Source organism: Pangasianodon hypophthalmus, chromosome 6, assembly GCF_027358585.1.
Source record: "Pangasianodon hypophthalmus isolate fPanHyp1 chromosome 6, fPanHyp1.pri, whole genome shotgun sequence".
NCBI lineage: Eukaryota > Metazoa > Chordata > Actinopteri > Siluriformes > Pangasiidae > Pangasianodon > Pangasianodon hypophthalmus.
In genome coordinates this window covers 25,401,060-25,418,519 of record NC_069715.1, presented here as the reverse complement: position 1 = coordinate 25,418,519, position 17,460 = coordinate 25,401,060, and the positions used below count along the sequence as shown (strand labels likewise).

General features: G+C 38.0%; 2 protein-coding genes across 6 annotated transcripts in view; both read left to right on the top strand.

The window, feature by feature from the left end:
- LOC113526534 (uncharacterized) overlaps positions 1-4,581 on the top strand; it is a 38,092-nt gene extending 33,511 nt beyond the window's left edge. For all 5 annotated transcript variants that reach the window (XM_053234868.1, XM_053234869.1, XM_053234867.1 and 2 more), the window contains one exon: positions 870-4,581. In XM_053234868.1, the coding sequence (XP_053090843.1) occupies positions 870-2,223 (1,354 nt within the window). In that variant the 3' untranslated portion in view covers positions 2,224-4,581. The remainder of the gene's footprint in view (positions 1-869) is intronic.
- A 2,705-nt stretch (positions 4,582-7,286) lies between these two features.
- On the top strand, positions 7,287-17,350 carry LOC128318506 (uncharacterized). The gene is made up of 2 exons (XM_053234680.1): positions 7,287-7,481; positions 13,662-17,350. Exons 1-2 carry the CDS (start codon positions 7,287-7,289, stop codon positions 15,078-15,080), a joined length of 1,614 nt encoding a protein of 537 aa, XP_053090655.1. The 3' UTR covers positions 15,081-17,350.
- Positions 17,351-17,460: the final 110 nt, after the last annotated feature.

Here is a 17,460-nt window from a genome sequence, read left to right as displayed (position 1 = left end):
TGTGCTATAACGTAATTCATTAAAAGAACTAACTTGTTTTATTGACATACTACAACGTTAAACATAATAGATTAAAAAGTAAGACTTCGTAAGTAAAAAAATGCTAAAATTGATCAGTTGCTGTGGTATAAGAGGAATAAACACTTTAGAATATGCTGTTATAGGAAAATAATCAACTTCAGGATGGTAACAATAACTCTGTAACTCGCATTTGGCCACACGACAGCCAACCCATTGTTAATTATTTTCCTATAACTGCGCTCCCCATTATGGTTTATTTCTTAGATAACATTCCTAATTAGTTTTCATAACAATCAGAATAATCACCAAATTATTCAGGATCATCTGATAATTAACTAAACATGAATAATCCTTAAAAATGTTCAACATTACGCTAAAAAATGTTTATCTGCTTCTAGCCAGTATTATGTCCTTACTTAGTGTTAAAACTTGTTACAATGGGCTGTGAGTATTGTCTTAAATAATATAAATAATATTAAGCAAATTTTATTTGATTGTATTTGTATCCTATGCATCTCCAAACTATTTATTAAAAATGAAATTTTAGTATGACATTGCTGTATGCATGCATACAAGTTTTAGCACCCCCAACTCATAATGTCCTCAAAAATTCCCAACATCGGGACATGTGTGAATAAATTCTTAAATCTGATTTTATAAAGTAGATAGCTTTTGGATAGCAGATTTCACTTGGATTTGAAACCACAAATGTCAGTGTGCTAGAATCTAATTTGAAAGGCAGGTTTCATGTATATTTCCCTTCAGACTGAAGCCAGACAAATAGACTTAAATTCCTTTTTGATTTGGTTTTCAAGTTTGATTGTCATTTTCTTTTTTATGCTTCATAGGGCAGAAGAAGCCTCCTCAAAGCACTGGACTTTGTCAAGGACATTCTTCATCCTTCTCATTGTTATTTTGATTATCTACATTATTTACATCTATATTGCACAAAAAGATGTTTATAAATACAAGCCTATTTACCCTCACTGGAAAAAGAAGCAGCCAGCCTTTGCATGTGGTGTAACGGTGCAAAATGATCCGATCATTAAAGTCAACAATCTTAAAACATATATGATTGGCTCCTACATAGAGCACCGTAAGGAGGTGAAAATGATACGGACAATCACTATAATGTTTCGTAGTGAAAACGCAGAGTATCACTGCCTGTTGTGCTGCAACGGACAGAACGTGTCTGTACCCGCTACACGCGACATTCACTCTGACCACTTTGGGTTTGAATACGGCACGGCTGATATCACCTGCAAAGTACCGGAAACGTGTACAAAACCGACACATGTGGCGATCACTTCCCGATCACCTAAAGAGGATGGATCCTTGCAGGACATACGCGCATCCCAACCTGTTAGGAATCAGGAGGAAAAGAAAGACTTTCCTTACGATTTTACAGTTTGCATTTCTGTCATGTATGATTATGACAATGTGCTGGAGCTTGTGCAGGCCATGGAGATGTTCAAGATACTCGGTGTCCAGAAGGTAGCTATTTACAAAACCAGCTGCACTCCTGATATACAGAAGGTCCTGGATTACTACGTCAGGCAGAACTTTGTGGAGATCATCCCCTGGAACCTATCACCACACAACATCACTGTGTCCAGGGGCTGGAAGAAGTCGGATTCACCAGGAGAGCTGCACTACTTCGGCCAAATTCCGGCACTCAATGATTGTGTGTATCGTTACATGTACCAGAGTCACTATGTAGTTCTGCAAGACTTGGATGAACTTATTCTACCTATGAAATCAAAAAACTGGCCAGAGCTCCTGCCTAAACTGGAGAGGCAATACAATCAGATTGGCGGCTTTGAATTTGAGAATCATTATTTTCCTCTTTCCATCAAGGATTCAAGCGCTAAGTATTCACCAGACTCCTGGAAGAAGGTTAGGGGAGTAAACATTTTAGAACATATCACTAGAATAAGCAATGATCCTAACCAGTTCAATAACATTAAAGTCATTGTTAATCCTCGCTTCGTGTTCAAGGCTACAGTCCACGGCATTTTGGAGTCCATTCATCGTACTGTCAGAGTGGACCGTGACATTGCCCATATGTATCACATGAGAAGCATTCCAAATGAAATTGTGGCAAAACGTTCCCAAATACGGGACACGCATCTCAGGGACTACGCGAAGAGTCTGATCCCGGTCGTTTCTAAAGTCCTAGAGGAAGCACTAGGCAATTACTAAAGTGCATAACTAATAGATTTGATAAATCTTAACAAAAGAAGATACTAAATTTGATTATAAGTTTAGTAAAAAAAGAAATTTTATGTAAGTATTCCATGACACTGTCTAAAAATGCAAAATGCGCTCTAATAAATTTAGCTGGAGGGAAGTTTAGCTGAATGGTGCAAGACAGGAAGCAGTATGGGTCTTTTTCTTTTTTTGCACAGGAAATGAACCGCAGACCCTGATAATCTAAACGATAGCTTTAAGTATTTATTCAGGAATCTAAAAATATGCTGGGAAAGTTGTCAGCCAAGGTAACACAAAGCTTATTAACGTCCACTGGCACATTATTTACAAAAAAGCAGTATTGTGATCAAATGTGATCAAAACTGTATCCAACTAGATTTCTTAGTATTTTGCATACATCCTTTTGATTCTGTAGCTTATAAAAGATTCAAGTAACACAACCAAAAATTGCAACCAATTATATCTATTATTTGTGTGAAATTTCAGTTTTGGGCCAGTATTAACTCAAATATATGAGCGGAAATAAGTATTCAGACTCGTTCAGATTTTTTGTTAAGATACTTCCTGTGCATATATCTACTTCAAATTCACACATGTAATGTCTTTTGACTTTGTATGTATTCATAAGCAAAAACATAGAGAATAATAAGCAATGAGTTGCACTGCAGTCATCTCCATTCCTACATTCCATGAAAAACTTGTCTGCCATAAAGAAAAAGCACAGAGAAGCACGTCTAAAAGCATTTACACAAATCAGATCTCTTTTGGAATAATATACTCTGGTCAGATGAAACAAAAATAGAGATCTTTGGAAATAATTCAGCTTTTTATGTTTAGAGAAAGAAGAGTTGTGTGTATGATCCCAAGAACATCATATCCACCGTGAAGTACCTGGGGATGCTTCTCTAGAAGCGTTACTGGGGCGTTACACATAATGGAAGGAAACATGAACGGAGCGATGTACAGCCAAAATAATGCTGCCTTCGTGTGCTACCAGAATTATCCTACTTCCCATTTCTGAAGTGGAAATTACGAATATGTCGTGTTCACATGCTTTGTTGTCGGAAAGAACATGAAACATGCCTGACGCCAGGTTCATTCATACATATTTCTTTTTCCTTTTTTCTTTTACTTTTTTTTTTTTTTTACACCATAACACATATTACTCAGCTAGGTAGCTTGATGACCATAATGGAATTTTGGTCAAATTCCATTTGGTCAAAATTTTCATGGTGTAATAATGTACAACATGCATAGAATGGTTGCTGATATAGCACATAAATGAATATGACTAAAAGAAAAATGAACAAAACCTGTCAGTACAGAAACTGTACTCTCCTCCACCATGTTGAAAGTGTAGGAATCCTCCCATCTTGGAGCCTTGGGTGTCAAAATTATCTCAGAGTTTCCCAGTCGTAATTCCGACTTGAGGGGTCATTCATGTGCAACTTCCTAGTGGGATACTCGTATTTACAATAATTCCGATAGCACGTGAAGGCAGCATAACTCAAGAAGGCCTTACAAGGAAAATTATGTGTCAAAAGACATTTGTGTGTAAATTTAAAGTAAATGTATTCACAGGAAGTAAGTTAAATATCAAAAACAAAAGTGTCTGAATACTTATTTCCCCACACTGTAAGTTCTGGTTGATGTCATGACTCACATATGGTCTCTGTAAGGTAGAATATGGTGTTCCATAGTGTGATATGGGTCAGGTTGAACTCAGATGACTCTGACACTTACCACACTTCAGTGTAAATGCCATTTGTCAGATTGCCATAACTCTATGTACAATGTACATTCCTGCAGTGTTTTTAACTCATCATTGGTGCAACACCAGAAGCAATGCAGACAACATACCCTTTGTCTTCCCTAAATTGTCATTGGATTATATTGTTCTGACATACCCTGAAAGAGCTGATCAGCCAAAAATGAGATTTTTATAGTATTTAACTAAAATGTAATTCTAAGTGAGAGTATATATTTATTAAATCTATTTGTGGAAAATAACTATTAATGACAACAATTTATCTCAACGCATTCTCTATTTTTTTGAACACAGATGAAGTATACTATTTAATAATGCCTCATCCGCCCTGCTGTCAGTAGAGTGCTGGACTTTTTCTTTTCCTGAATAAGATGTTTTGTGTGTGTATGTGTATGTGTGTGTGTGAGAGAGAGAGAGAGAGAGAGATAGCAATTATCCACAGTATTTGTATATACAGAATATTGTATGTATTTTCCATTTGGGCTACGTCAGATCTTTTAAATATGTTTTTAATTATTTCATTTGACTGATTACTGCAACCTCAGTTGTAATAGACAATTAAACTCTGAAACTCTGTTCAATCTGCAGTATTATTGAATCCCGTGATACCTATGTGTAAAACGTGATATGTGCACAACTTCCTGTGAAGTGTAAACCATTAATATGCTATATGCTAATTCAATGTCTAACAGAAATTCTGTCACTGAATGGTGGGAGGATTAAAAAGAAAAGATTTCAGCAGCTATTTAGCAATGGAGAACAATGTATGATTAGGTAACAGTACATAAACATAATAGCCAGTTTATTAGGCACACCCAGCTTTTTCCACATTTATTGGCACATTTATTGGCTGACCACATATTATTTGTGTGACTATCTGGTCAGTTTTTGTCCTGTCATGGTCTGTTTAAATCATGGAGGGAGCAGAAGGGAGCTGACATTGAAAATATTAGTGCTTTTTTGTGAGTGAGTTCACAGAAGACCACAGACATTTTGCACAGACAGTGCAAAGTCAATAAATACAGACAATATACACCAATCAGCCATAACATTAAAACCGACTGTCTAATATTGTGTAGGTCCCCCATGTACCACCAAAACAGCTCTGTCCCATCAAGGCGTGGACTCCACAAGACCTCTGAAGGTGTGCTCTGGTATCTGGCACCAAGACAGCAGATCCTTTAAGTCCTGTAAGTTGAGAGGTGGAGCCTCCATGGATCCGACTTCTTTGTCCAGCACATCCCACAGATACTCGATCGGATTGAGATCTGGGGAATTTGGGGGCCAAATCAACTCCTTGAACTGTTTGTCATGTTTCTCAAACCACTCCTGAACGATTATGGCAGTGTGGCAGGGTGCATTATCCTGCTGGAAGAGGCCACTGCCATTAGGGAATACTGTTGCTATGAAGGGGTGTACTTGGGGTCTGTAACAATGTGTAGGTAGGTGGTACATGTCAAAGTAACATCCACATGAATGTCAGGACCCAAAGTTTCCCAGCAGAACATTGCCCAGAGCATCACACTGCCTCCGCCGGCTTTCCTTCTTCCCATAGTGTATCCTGGTGCTGTCTCTTCCCGTCCACATGATGTAAAAGAAAATGTGACCAGACCAGACCACCTTTTTCCATTGCTCCATGGTCCAGTTCTGATGTTTACGTGCCCATTGTAGGCGCTTTCGGCAGTGGACAGGGGTCAGCATGGGTACTCTGACCGGTCTGCGGCAACGCAACACCATACACAGCAAGCTGCGATGCACTGTGTTTTCTGACACCTTTCTATCATAGACAGCATTAACTTTTTCAGCAATTTGTGCTACAGTAGCTCTTCTGTGGGATTGGACCAGACGGGCTAGCCTTCGCTCTCCACGCATATCAGCGAGCCTTGGGCGCCCATCACCCTGTCGCTGGTTCACCGGTTGTCCTTCCTTGGACCACTTTTGGTAGGTACTAACCACTGCATACCGGGAACACCCCACAAGACCCACCATTTTGGAGATGCCGTGACCCAGTCGTCTAGACGTGGCCAAATATATCCCACTTTATGACCAGAATAAAGTGTTTACTGAAGATGAATAAATGCAGTTTTTTTTCTGCTAAAAGCAGAAGGGCGTTTGGAATTGTTCTGAAGTGTTAAAGAAGCCTAAACAATTTATAGAGACAGTTTTTGTAATTTGCCCTAAAAACGCGTATAAACCCACACCCAGACTCTTTCTCTCTCTCTCTCTCTCTCTCACACACACACACACACGCACACACTCTCTCTCTCTCTCTCTCTTTCTCACTCTCATAGGCGTAGCTTCCTTTCCAAAAGTGAAAAAATACAGAGTATATCATCGACCACAAGGTATTTTGTGGTCGATGATATAGTTGGGGGCCGTTATAAGAAAAACAAGCCAAGACGTGATCTTTGCATGCTGCTGTATAACAAGTGTATAATATTTACCCATGCCACAATAATGATTTTATTAGTAGTAGTAGTTTTATTTGTTTGTTTGATTGTTTGTTTTTCATATAGGCCTATATATAAATACATTGGTGATCTATATCATGGCTTGTTTGATAAACTATTTTTGTAAAGCGTTTGGGTCAGTTTCTATATTTTTATTTATTTTATTTTATTTTTTTCGTATTAAAAAGTGATGGGCCACGTGTGTGTGTTACTCCTATACACACACTAGCACAGGAGAAGATGGACCCGCACGCTCTCAAGAAGTATTGGGCTTTTAAAGCATTTTATTATTGCTATCTCCAAGTTTTCTATCTGGTTAATCCCCATTAATGCTCACTGACAAACTAACCTATATATTTCTGTTCATGCATGAGTTTATGTATGAGTGCCTAACCATATATAGATAAGCAGCATATAACTGTTTTTTTCTTTCTTTCTTTTTTTTTTTTTTTTTTTTTTTTTACAGTAGTCTGTTCTGTTCTTCATAGCCTGCTATTGTACTATTAATTATATATCATGTCAGAAACACTTCTGAACTTGTTTTAAGCTGGGACTAATTATAGCGACAGTGCTATAACGTTTTAAATGTAAAGCTACGTTGATTTATTTATTTATTTGTATATTTTTTTAAACTGCTGTCTTAGTGAGAAAACCTATTTGTTTCTATATTTATTGGCAAATTAAACGTGAGATGATGCCATAAATTCACTATTTCCTACATTATGGATGTTCTTTATTATTTATATTTGTATTGTTTCAGTAGGCCTGCAATGGGGTTTTATAAATGCACTTGGAAATGCGATCCGATCATTAAAGTCAACAATCTTAAAACATTTATGGTCGGCTCCTACATAGAGCACCGTGAGGAGGTGAAAATGATACGGACAATCACTATAGTGCTTCGTAGTGAAAATGCAGAGTATCACTGCTTGTTGTGCTGCAACGGACAGAACATGTCTGTACCCGCTACATACGACATTCAGTCTGACCACTTTGGGTTTGAATACGGCACAGCTGATATCACCTGCCAAGTACCGGAAAAGTATACAACACTGACACATGTGGAGATTACTTCCCAAACATCTAAAGAGGATGGATCCTTGCAGGACGTTCATGACTGACCAGCGGCAACGGTGGAAAGGGAGAACTCCCTAAGACAATATGAGGAAGAAACCTTGAGAGGAACCAGACTCAAAAGGGAACCCATCCTCATCTGGGTGCTAACAGATTATAATGCAATTATAAATAAATCCCTTTTATAACTGTGTATTATATGGACAAATAGTGCAATTATGCAACCAGTATATTAATTACAGTTTTCACATTAAGTCCGGATTGTTGAACCTATCCAATGTCCACTGATGGAGACCTGAGTACAAAGCTGCTCATGGCAACCGCAGCCCCAAAGCCACCACAGCAATCATAGTCCCAAGCCATCACAGTACAACTCCCCATATGAGATGTCCAAGCCATCTCCACGGCCCCCAAATGGCACCATCCCCAGCAATTCCACTGATCTTCAGGCCATCCTTGTGGGGCCACCCGCAGCAGCAGCGAGCAAACTCAACCAATGAGAACTCCAACCTGAAGTAGGGCAGCAGGATGGGTCAGGCAGGTCTGGGAACAGAAGGGGTCAGGATCACTGGTATCTCAGGGGTAGCATGTGTAGCTCGACAGAGAGAGGGAGAGATTGTTAGGTAAATGTTTGTCCCGTAATGGCTAAGGACAAAGTACTTTGCGTGCAGAGTGCAAGCAGTAACTTTGGCAAGACTAGCTATGACAGCATAACTAAAAGGGAGAGCCAGAAGGTAACACAGACATGAGGGCACCCTAGGATATAAAGGGGCCACTCCATCATCGACAAACTGAGTGAATGCGTGAAGGGCGGGGGGGGCCAACATCCAAACATCCCAGTTCACCACAACACTCTATGCTTGTGAACCCTCCAGACCTGCTCCTTTACCTAAGAAAAAAAAAATTCACAAAAGGCTTGACTAAACAAATATTTTTTCAGCCTAGGCTTAAACACTGAGACTGTATCTGAGCTCCAAAAAGTAACTGGAAGGCTGTTCCATAACTGTGGGGCTTTATAAGCGAAAGTTCTATCCCCTGCTGCCTGCAACTTTTGTTCGAAGTAGGTGAGGAAAAGACCAAAAGTTTGCTCAAGTACTGTGGCACAAGACCAAATTGACTTTATAGGTCAATAGTAGTATTTTATAACCATTACGAAATTTGATTGGGAGCCAATGCATGTGGACAAGATAGGGGTGATGTGGTCATATCTTCTGGTTCTAGTAAGGACTCTCTCTGCTTCATTCTGGACTAACTAGAGTTTGTTTATTCATCTACTGGAACATCCAGACAGCAAGGTATTACACTAATCCAACCTAGAAGTAACAAAAGCATGAATTAATTTTTCTGCATTGTGTAGTGGCATTATATTTCTTATCTTAGCAATATTCCTGAGATGAAAGAAAGCTATCCTAGTAATATTATCTACATGAGCTTCAAATGAAAGACTGGAGTGAATAATCACACCAAGGACTTTTACTGCTGCACATGATGAAACAGAAAGGCCAGAGTTATTATGTAATCAGAAAGCTTACTTCTAGCTGCATGTAGTCCTAGTACAGGTACTTCTGTCTGGTCAAAATTAAGTAAGAGAAAGTTAATAAGCATCAAGTTTCTAATGACCTTTATACATTCCTCAACTTTATTAAGCCAGTGTCTATCATCTGGCTTTGCTGAAACATACAACTTTGTGTCATCAGCATTACAGTGGAAGCTAATACCATGTTTACGAATAATTTCTTTGACTGATTACTGCAACCACTGTTTTATCAAATACAATTAATTAAAAAAAACTTCTGTATATTCAGTATATTCGAATATATTTTAATACAGCATCATCATTTATCAAATATTTGACATTCTGGTCAGTATGTCATGTAGCCGAGTAATCACACAGGCTTTGTATCTGGTAGTGCTTTAAGGTATATAAAAGTATACTTACATACAACATACCGAGCTAGTTACAAACAAAACATGGTTATATGTTTATATGATACACTGTGTGTATAAAAATTGTGTAAACCCATTAGCCTAAAACCTGATTGCCTCTGCCAGGAAGATAAGACAATGGCCATACACTTTTAGAAAAGGCATTTGCCAAGGGTTGTTTAAAGAGTCATTGGATAATTAACGGTTCTTATCTTCCACAAAAGGGGTCTACTTATAGAGTGTAAAAACAAGCATGCAAATCAAATCAGAAATAATTCTGTAATACAAAATCATTGTTTTGCAATGGCCATCTCAGTTTTTGGATTTGAACTCTTTGTCCTCATATGTCTACATCATTATCACTCACTAATTTAATGTCAGTCATTACATATGTTCTTATTTTTTACATTTATTTTCGCAGATTTGCATGTAGGCTGTCAGCTACTCTGGAGTTGACTGTATAGTCCATTTATGAGAAATGGTGAGAGCTGAGTTTCCGGTGATGAAAAGGAAAAGCACACATGCTTTTCAAACACATGTATTACTTCTATTTTAGATTAGCTCAGCTATTACAAATACACATGCATTTTTTTTTACTCTTAATTGTAGACAGTCTATTTGATTTTAGATTTGAAGAATATTGTAGTAATATTATAGTATAGTAATAATATAATATTATAGTAACTGACACAAAAATGACCTCCCTTTGCAGCTTACATTACATTTATTTTAGTTAAATTTATATCTAAACAATATACAATTAGAGGGATTTCAAGTAAAGAGCAATTCTTGGCGAAATGTCCATGTCTGTAGTTCACGCTGTTCAGACCTGCTAAGAACTTTTGGCTGTAGGTAACGTTAAACAGGAAACAAAACTTCAAAATGCTTCTGAGTCTTGGGGAAACTGAATTTTGTACTGAAGGTGTGTGCATCATAAGTCACATAACATTTACATAACAAGTAACAAATGTGTTTACTTCCAACCCATATCTAATCCTGTAACACTTGATACAGGTGAAATGGTGCCATCTGCATGGCAATATACAATTTAACTGAGTCACTGTTCCCTCCCTTTTTACAGGGGTGCAAACCTTTGCATGCAACTGTAGTAATGCAGAGCTACTCTTCCCACTCACTTTAAAATTTCACTCCACAAAGCACTTTCAGCACACACAAATAAACGCTACATATAGTGGACAAAATTAAGACAAATCCATTTAAAAGGCATCCAATACCTATAGCACCAATACATCTAGTGTGCTACATTATAGTAAGTAACAAAACTTAGATCAGATATTAATTGTGAAAAAACAAAGTGATAGTATAGCCTAACTTCTTTGTCATAGCTTCTTTTCAAACTTCAATTTTTCTGTTGATTTACTTTGTTTTGAACTGACACAACATTACAATTTGAATGAAACACGAACATTTCAGCTGGTTGGCTGTTCAGTTCTTGGTGGGAATTCTGTGTGATAAACATGACAAATAGTTTCCGCATTGTAGTTTCCTGTGCTATTGTGCAGGACACTTATCACAAACACATCACATAAAATTTCTGTAATTTACTTTTAGTATTCCCTGCTCTTTCCAGAACACTGATCTGCAACCAGTGAGGATGATCCATTAAGTGTTCATTTCTCATAATGGGTAGACTGCAACGGATGCAAGTGCAGTCAGAGTTTATTAGCAGAGTAGACAAACAAATCAAGATCATGAGGCAAAGATGTAAACAGGAAACAAGTGGTCAGCAAACCACAGTAACAGGGCAATTAGAAAATGCAAGATCAAAACCAGAATATTGATACACAGAATGAACAGCTTGGTAAGGTCAGGTAAGCAAAGCAAGGTGATCAAAGAAACACGGGGGTTTAAATACACAATCAAATTAAAGGGGCCAACTGAAAACAGGTTCGAGTAATCAAGACACACAAAGAAGACAATCAGTGACAAGACATGGGAAGAGACAAGACATCAACCAAAACAAAACACACATGGCAAGGTAAACAAACATCTGACACACGGAAGTATGCGCCATGGCGCTGTGGGCCTCGGGACTCTGGACAAGGGCATCTGCTAAATGCTTTAAAGGTAATATTAATATATATATGTATGTATTATTATTATATCACCTACAGGTGTATCACGTCAGGTGCAAATGATTAGAATGTCGTTACAGAGCATTTTGAAGGAGGCTTGCCTTATTTAAACCTCAGATATTTAGTTTGGTTTGATCTTAATTGTTGAAGTGAGAGGTATCACCATGGTGAGATCCAAAGAGCTCTCTGAGGCCTTCAGAAAGAAGATTGTTGATGCTTATGAGTCTGGTAAGGGATATAATTAAGATCTCAAAAGAAGTTGTAATTAGCCATTCCACTGTCTAGAAAATCATTTATAAGTGGAGAACATTTAAAACAACTGCCAACATGGCCAGGTCAGGCCGTCCAAGCAAATTCACCCCAAGAGCAGACCGCAAGATGCATAAAGAAGTCTCCAAAAACCCTGAAATCATCACGGGACCTACAGCAAGCTGTTGCTACAGTTGATGTCAAAGTGCATGAATCTACAATCAGAAAGAGACTGCACAACTTTAATTATCATGGGCGGTGTGCAAGGAGGAAACCTTTGCTGTCTAAGAAAAACATGAGGCAAGATTGAAGTTTGCCACAGAACACACAGACAAAGACCAAGGACTTCTGGAATAATGTGCTTTGGACAGATGAGTCTAAAATTGAATTATTTGGACACCCTAACAGAGGGCATGTTTGGCATAAACCAAATACAGCATTTCAGCAAAAGAACCTCATACCAACTGTGAAACATGGAGGAGGAAGTTTTATGGTTTGGGGATGCTTTGCTGCAGCAGGACCTGGCCAGCTCACCATCACAGAATCCACTATGAATTCTACATTGTATCAGAAGGTGCTTGAGGAACATGTGAGACCATCTGCAAAAAACTGAAGCTGAAGTTGAACTGGACCTGGCAACATGACAATGACCCAAAACATACCAGTAAATCCACCAAGGACTGGCTGAAAAGTAAAAAATGGAGAGTTCTGGAATGGCCAAGTCAAAGCCCAGACCTAAATCCTATTGAGATCCTGTGGGGTGATTTGAAACGGACTGTGCATGCAAGAAACCCCTCAAACATCACACAGCTGAAAGAATTCTGCATTGAGGAGTGAGGGAAACTTTCTTCCAGTCGATGGCAGAAACTGGTAGATGGCTACAAGAAATGTCTCATTGAGCTTATTTCAGCTAAAGGGGGAAACACTAGCTATTAGGGAATAGGGTGTCCTAACTTTTTCCTCAGTTTCTTTTGTTTAATAAGTAAAAACAAAGTGATTTTTGTTGTTTACATGCAATTACATCACTTTCATCTACAGGTACAAATTAAAACAAGATCAGAAATTGACATGTTGACATTTCTTAATAAAGAACTGAATATTTAATGGGGTGTCCTAATTTTTTCACATGACTGTATATATATATATATATATATATATATATATATATATATATATATATATATATATATATACATACATATATTGTGCATTAATCAACGCAAATTACATGATTTGAAGTCGATCAATAGAGGTTTGTCTTTTCCTGTGTAAATTTAGACACACTCAGAAGCATGAGTAGGACATGAACATTTTTGGGAAATTACAGTATTTTCAAGAATACAAAATGTTTGTAATTGCTCCTACATACAAACAAATCCATTTGTATCTGCCTTGATAAATAAGGCCCATTGTCTCAGCCGCCTTTAATGAAAATGTGAGGAAGGCTGTGTGTGGAAGGATTTGTCACATTGTTTAAGATCCGCCCTCAGAGATAAAGAAACAAAGTGTGTGTGTTTGTGTGTGTGTGTGAGTGCTGTGGGAGATTGACACTGGACAGATGGGCACTCTGACTGCAACTTGCCACAGGTACTGAGCTTCAAAGCTATTTATTATTGCTTATATTTAAAGGTTTCCTATTTGTTCAGAATGCATTAATGCCAAAATTTATATATTTATTTTGTTATTTACTTAATCCTTTTCTAGACATTTCATTTTGGGGAGCCCTTATTCAATTCTTCACAGGTTAGTATTTAAATATGTTTTAATTCTTATAATTAACTGCTGGTTTGACATGCACTGAAGTTAATATAATGTGTGAAAAGATATGAAAAAAGGGAAAACATCTTTTAGCATGGGACTAATTAGGAGAGATTTTTCTACAGTGCTGCAAAAAAATGCACCAATTCTACTCAATTCCGATTACTCCTGAATTTCTTGTTGATATTTCACAGGGCAGTGATTTCAAAGCTGTTCATTTTTCCAAGGATCCTCTTATTCCCGCTCATCCTTATTGTGCCCATATTCCTTACTGGAGTAATTATCTTCAAGAATTATAAACCTATTGTTACTTACCCTGACTGGAGATGGAGGCTGATGGCATGTAACGTGCCAGTACAAAATGATCCGATCATTAAAGTCAACAATCTTAAAACATATATGGTCGGCTCCTACATAGAGCACCGTCAGGAGGTGAAAATGATACGTACAATTGCTATAGTACTTCGCAATGAAAACACAGAGTATCACTGCTTGCTGTGCTGCAACGGTAAACATGTGTCCGTATCTGCGAATTACAGCATTCACTCTGATCACTTTGGGTTTGAATATGGCACGGCTGATATCACCTGCCAAGTACCGGAAACATGTACAACACCAACACATGTGGCTATAACTTCACAATCACCTAAAAAGGATGGATCTTCTCAAGACACTCACGCATTCCAACCTGTTAGGAATCAGCAGAAACAGGAGGTCTTTCCTTATGAGTTTACAGTTTGCATTTCTACCATGTTTGATTATGCAAATGTGCTGGAGCTTGTGCAGGCCATGGAGATGTTCAAGATACTCGGTGTCCAGAAGGTAGCTATTTACAAAACTAGCTGCCATCCTTTTACACAGAAGGTCCTGGATTACTACATCAGGCAGAACTTTGTGGAGATCATCCCCTGGCAGGTAGCGTCCTACATTAATGTGTCCAGAGGCTGGAATAAGACGCTGTCATCAGGAGAGCTGCATTACTTCGGGCAAATTGCGGCGCTCAATGATTGTGTGTATCGTTACATGTACCAGAGTCACTATGTAGCTCTGCAAGACTTGGATGAATTCATTCTGCCTATTAACCTCACAACCTGGTCAGAACTCCTGCCTGAATTGGAGAGGAAATACAATCAGGAGGTGGGCTTTGAATTTGAGGCATATTATTTCCCCCTTTCCATCGCTGATTTGAAGCCAGAGTATTCACCAGACTCCTGGAAGACGGTTATGGGAGTTAACGTCTTAGAACATGTCTATAGGTTAAGCAACGACCCCAAAGAGTTCAATAGTTTTAAAGTGATAGTAAATCCTCGCTTAGTCTTTTGTACTACAGTGCATGGATTTCTACAGTCTGTGAATGATAGTGTCAGGGTGGATCATGAGATCGCCCACATTTATCACATCAGAAACGTGTCGAGCGAAAACTTGTTAACATATTCCATCATGCGAGACACACGTCTCAGGGACTATGCAGACAGGCTGATCCCTGCTGTTTCGGAAGTGCTTCAGCAAGCCCTGGACGTTCACTGAAGTCTATGTATGATTAATCAGACAAGTTATATTTGTATTTAACCTATTTGCTTATGGTACAGCGCTGTACACTTCTCGATTCTGGTTGGTCTAAAGGTGTTGAATCATTTTCTTCAACAGTAGTTCTGATTCCTAGGCAAAAAGTTTATATCAATGTTCTCAATCAGATACTTTGTAGTTTCTATAGTAACTATAAAATATCCACCCTACAAGTCTTTGTGTTAATTCACAGGGGCTTGTATGGTGGATACTCCACCTAATTTAAGATGGATTAAAAAAAACATGTTATTTAACAAAGAAAAACATCCCTGTCGATATGAAGTTTTCTCTAAGGAGGATAGAGTCTCTGGTGGCAGTGCTTTGTCTTTATGACAGGACTTTAGCTTTCTGGTTTTTCAGTAACACGACCAACTGGTTTTTTTTTTGCCTTATTAACTTAAGGAGAGAGAAAAAGAGAGAATGTTGAGGGAAAACCTGTTTACAGTGTAAGTGATATCAGGAATTAACTTCATGGATGTGTTGTTTATTTAATAAAAAGTTTGTAATCGCTGTGGTATGCGAGGAATAAAACACCTCTGGATGTGCTGTGATTGGAAAATAATCACGTTTGGATTGTAACAGTAACTATGCTTCATGTCAGGCTGCATTACACAAGTGTTTTATTCCATACATTTTTTTTTCACAGAACCTCAACTATCAGTTAATACTGAAACAAATCCTAAAATCTAAACTTTGTATTAGCCTGAGCAAAACAGAATGTAATGCTTCATTTGACCTTCCCAATCTCGTTCTCAATGCCAGCTGTGAATTGGACACAATAGGTAATATATTTTGGAGAAAGGATCTTTTGTAATATGTATCTGAAAGCAATAGACTTGGCATGAAATGTCATGTTTTGATCAGTTGAGCAAATCTTATGACTGAAGTCAAGATTGAGGCACATCAGTGGTGGATATACTAGCAAATTGTTCATGAAAATCTGAGAAAAATGTAAATGGAAGAAGACATTCCAGTGATCTTGTATCACTTCGCCATATGTGCACATGTTCCTTTAACATTGCAACACTAAACCGGCTCCACATTTGGTATCTAAATATTGCTTATTTAGTTTGCCACTCTAGCTATTTGCATCATGCAAATAGGAAACTTGAGCCACTGTGTACAATTCAAACTTCATGTGAAAATCATGGCTCTTGTCAACCAGCATCAGGGTGTTCAGGTTTTTCTTAAACAAATGTTGTTCATAGTGTATGAACTATATGTCTGTAAAAATGAACATTGCAGGGCTGAAAACTGAATCCAGCATCCAGATTGATACCAAATCATTTAATTTGAATTATATTGTTGAATTATATGTCAGAGAATTTTCCAGAGATTAACTGTATATATTATATCTATCTATGTATATATGCACTCACCATACTTAACACAGAATGGTGTCAAAAACAAAAACCAAAAAGGTTTGGTGGGTGGAAACACGTTGTTGAGGAGAGAGGTCAGAGGAAAATGGCCAGACTGGTTCCAGCTGACAGAAAGGCTAAGGTAACTCAAATGATCACTCTTTACAGTTGTGGTGAGCAGAAAATCATTTTAGAATGCACAATACATGGAACATTGAGGCAGATGGGCTACAACAACAGAAGATCATAGCAGGTTCCGCTCCTGTCAACCAAGAACAGAAAGCCTAGGCTACAGTGAGAACAGAATCACCGAAGTGGACAGTTGAAGATTGGAAAAAAAAATTGTGTGGTCTTTTCCCAATCTTTTGGCAGTTTCTGTGTGTGAACTTCCTATCAGCATGAACCAGTCCGGCCACTGTCCTCTAACCTTTCTCATCAACAAGCTATTTCTGACTGTGGAACTGTCGCTCAGTAGATTGTTTTTTCCCCCACTACTCTGTGTAAACTCTATAGACTATTATGCATGGAAATCCACGGAGACCAGCAGTTTCTGAAATACTCAGACCAGCCCGTCTAGCACCAACCATGCTACAGTAAAAAAAAAAAAAATCACTGAGATCACATTTTTCTCCATTCTGATGGTTGATGTTAACATGAACTGAAGTTCTTGACCTGTATTTGCATGATTTTATGCATTGCACTGTACAGTAAAACTTCACTAGCTAGCTATTTACATGGGTAATTTTCCTCACATCCTCTAATTAAATGTATCTTTGAGCATGTTTCTGTCCTTTTAATAGAAATGATAACAATTTGAGGTTCTGGTGAGAAAAGTAGGAAATTCTTAAATGCTTTGAATATCTATTCCTATTCCTTTTTTGCATTTTGAATTTAAAATGAGGCCTTTTTGAACTGCTGACACTTAAAAAGAGCTAGAAACAGGTTTATTTTAACTTTAAAGGGAATCTAAGAGTGTGGGA

Excerpts from the sequence above, each read along its gene's own strand:
- LOC128318506 (XM_053234680.1), top strand. The coding sequence starts at position 7,287 with ATGGTCGGCTCCTACATAGAGCACCGTGAGGAGGTGAAAATGATACGG. Across the intron at positions 7,482-13,661 it reads CAGCTGATATCACCTGCCAA|GAGAGATTTTTCTACAGTGC; the intron begins GTACCGGAAAAG and ends GGGACTAATTAG.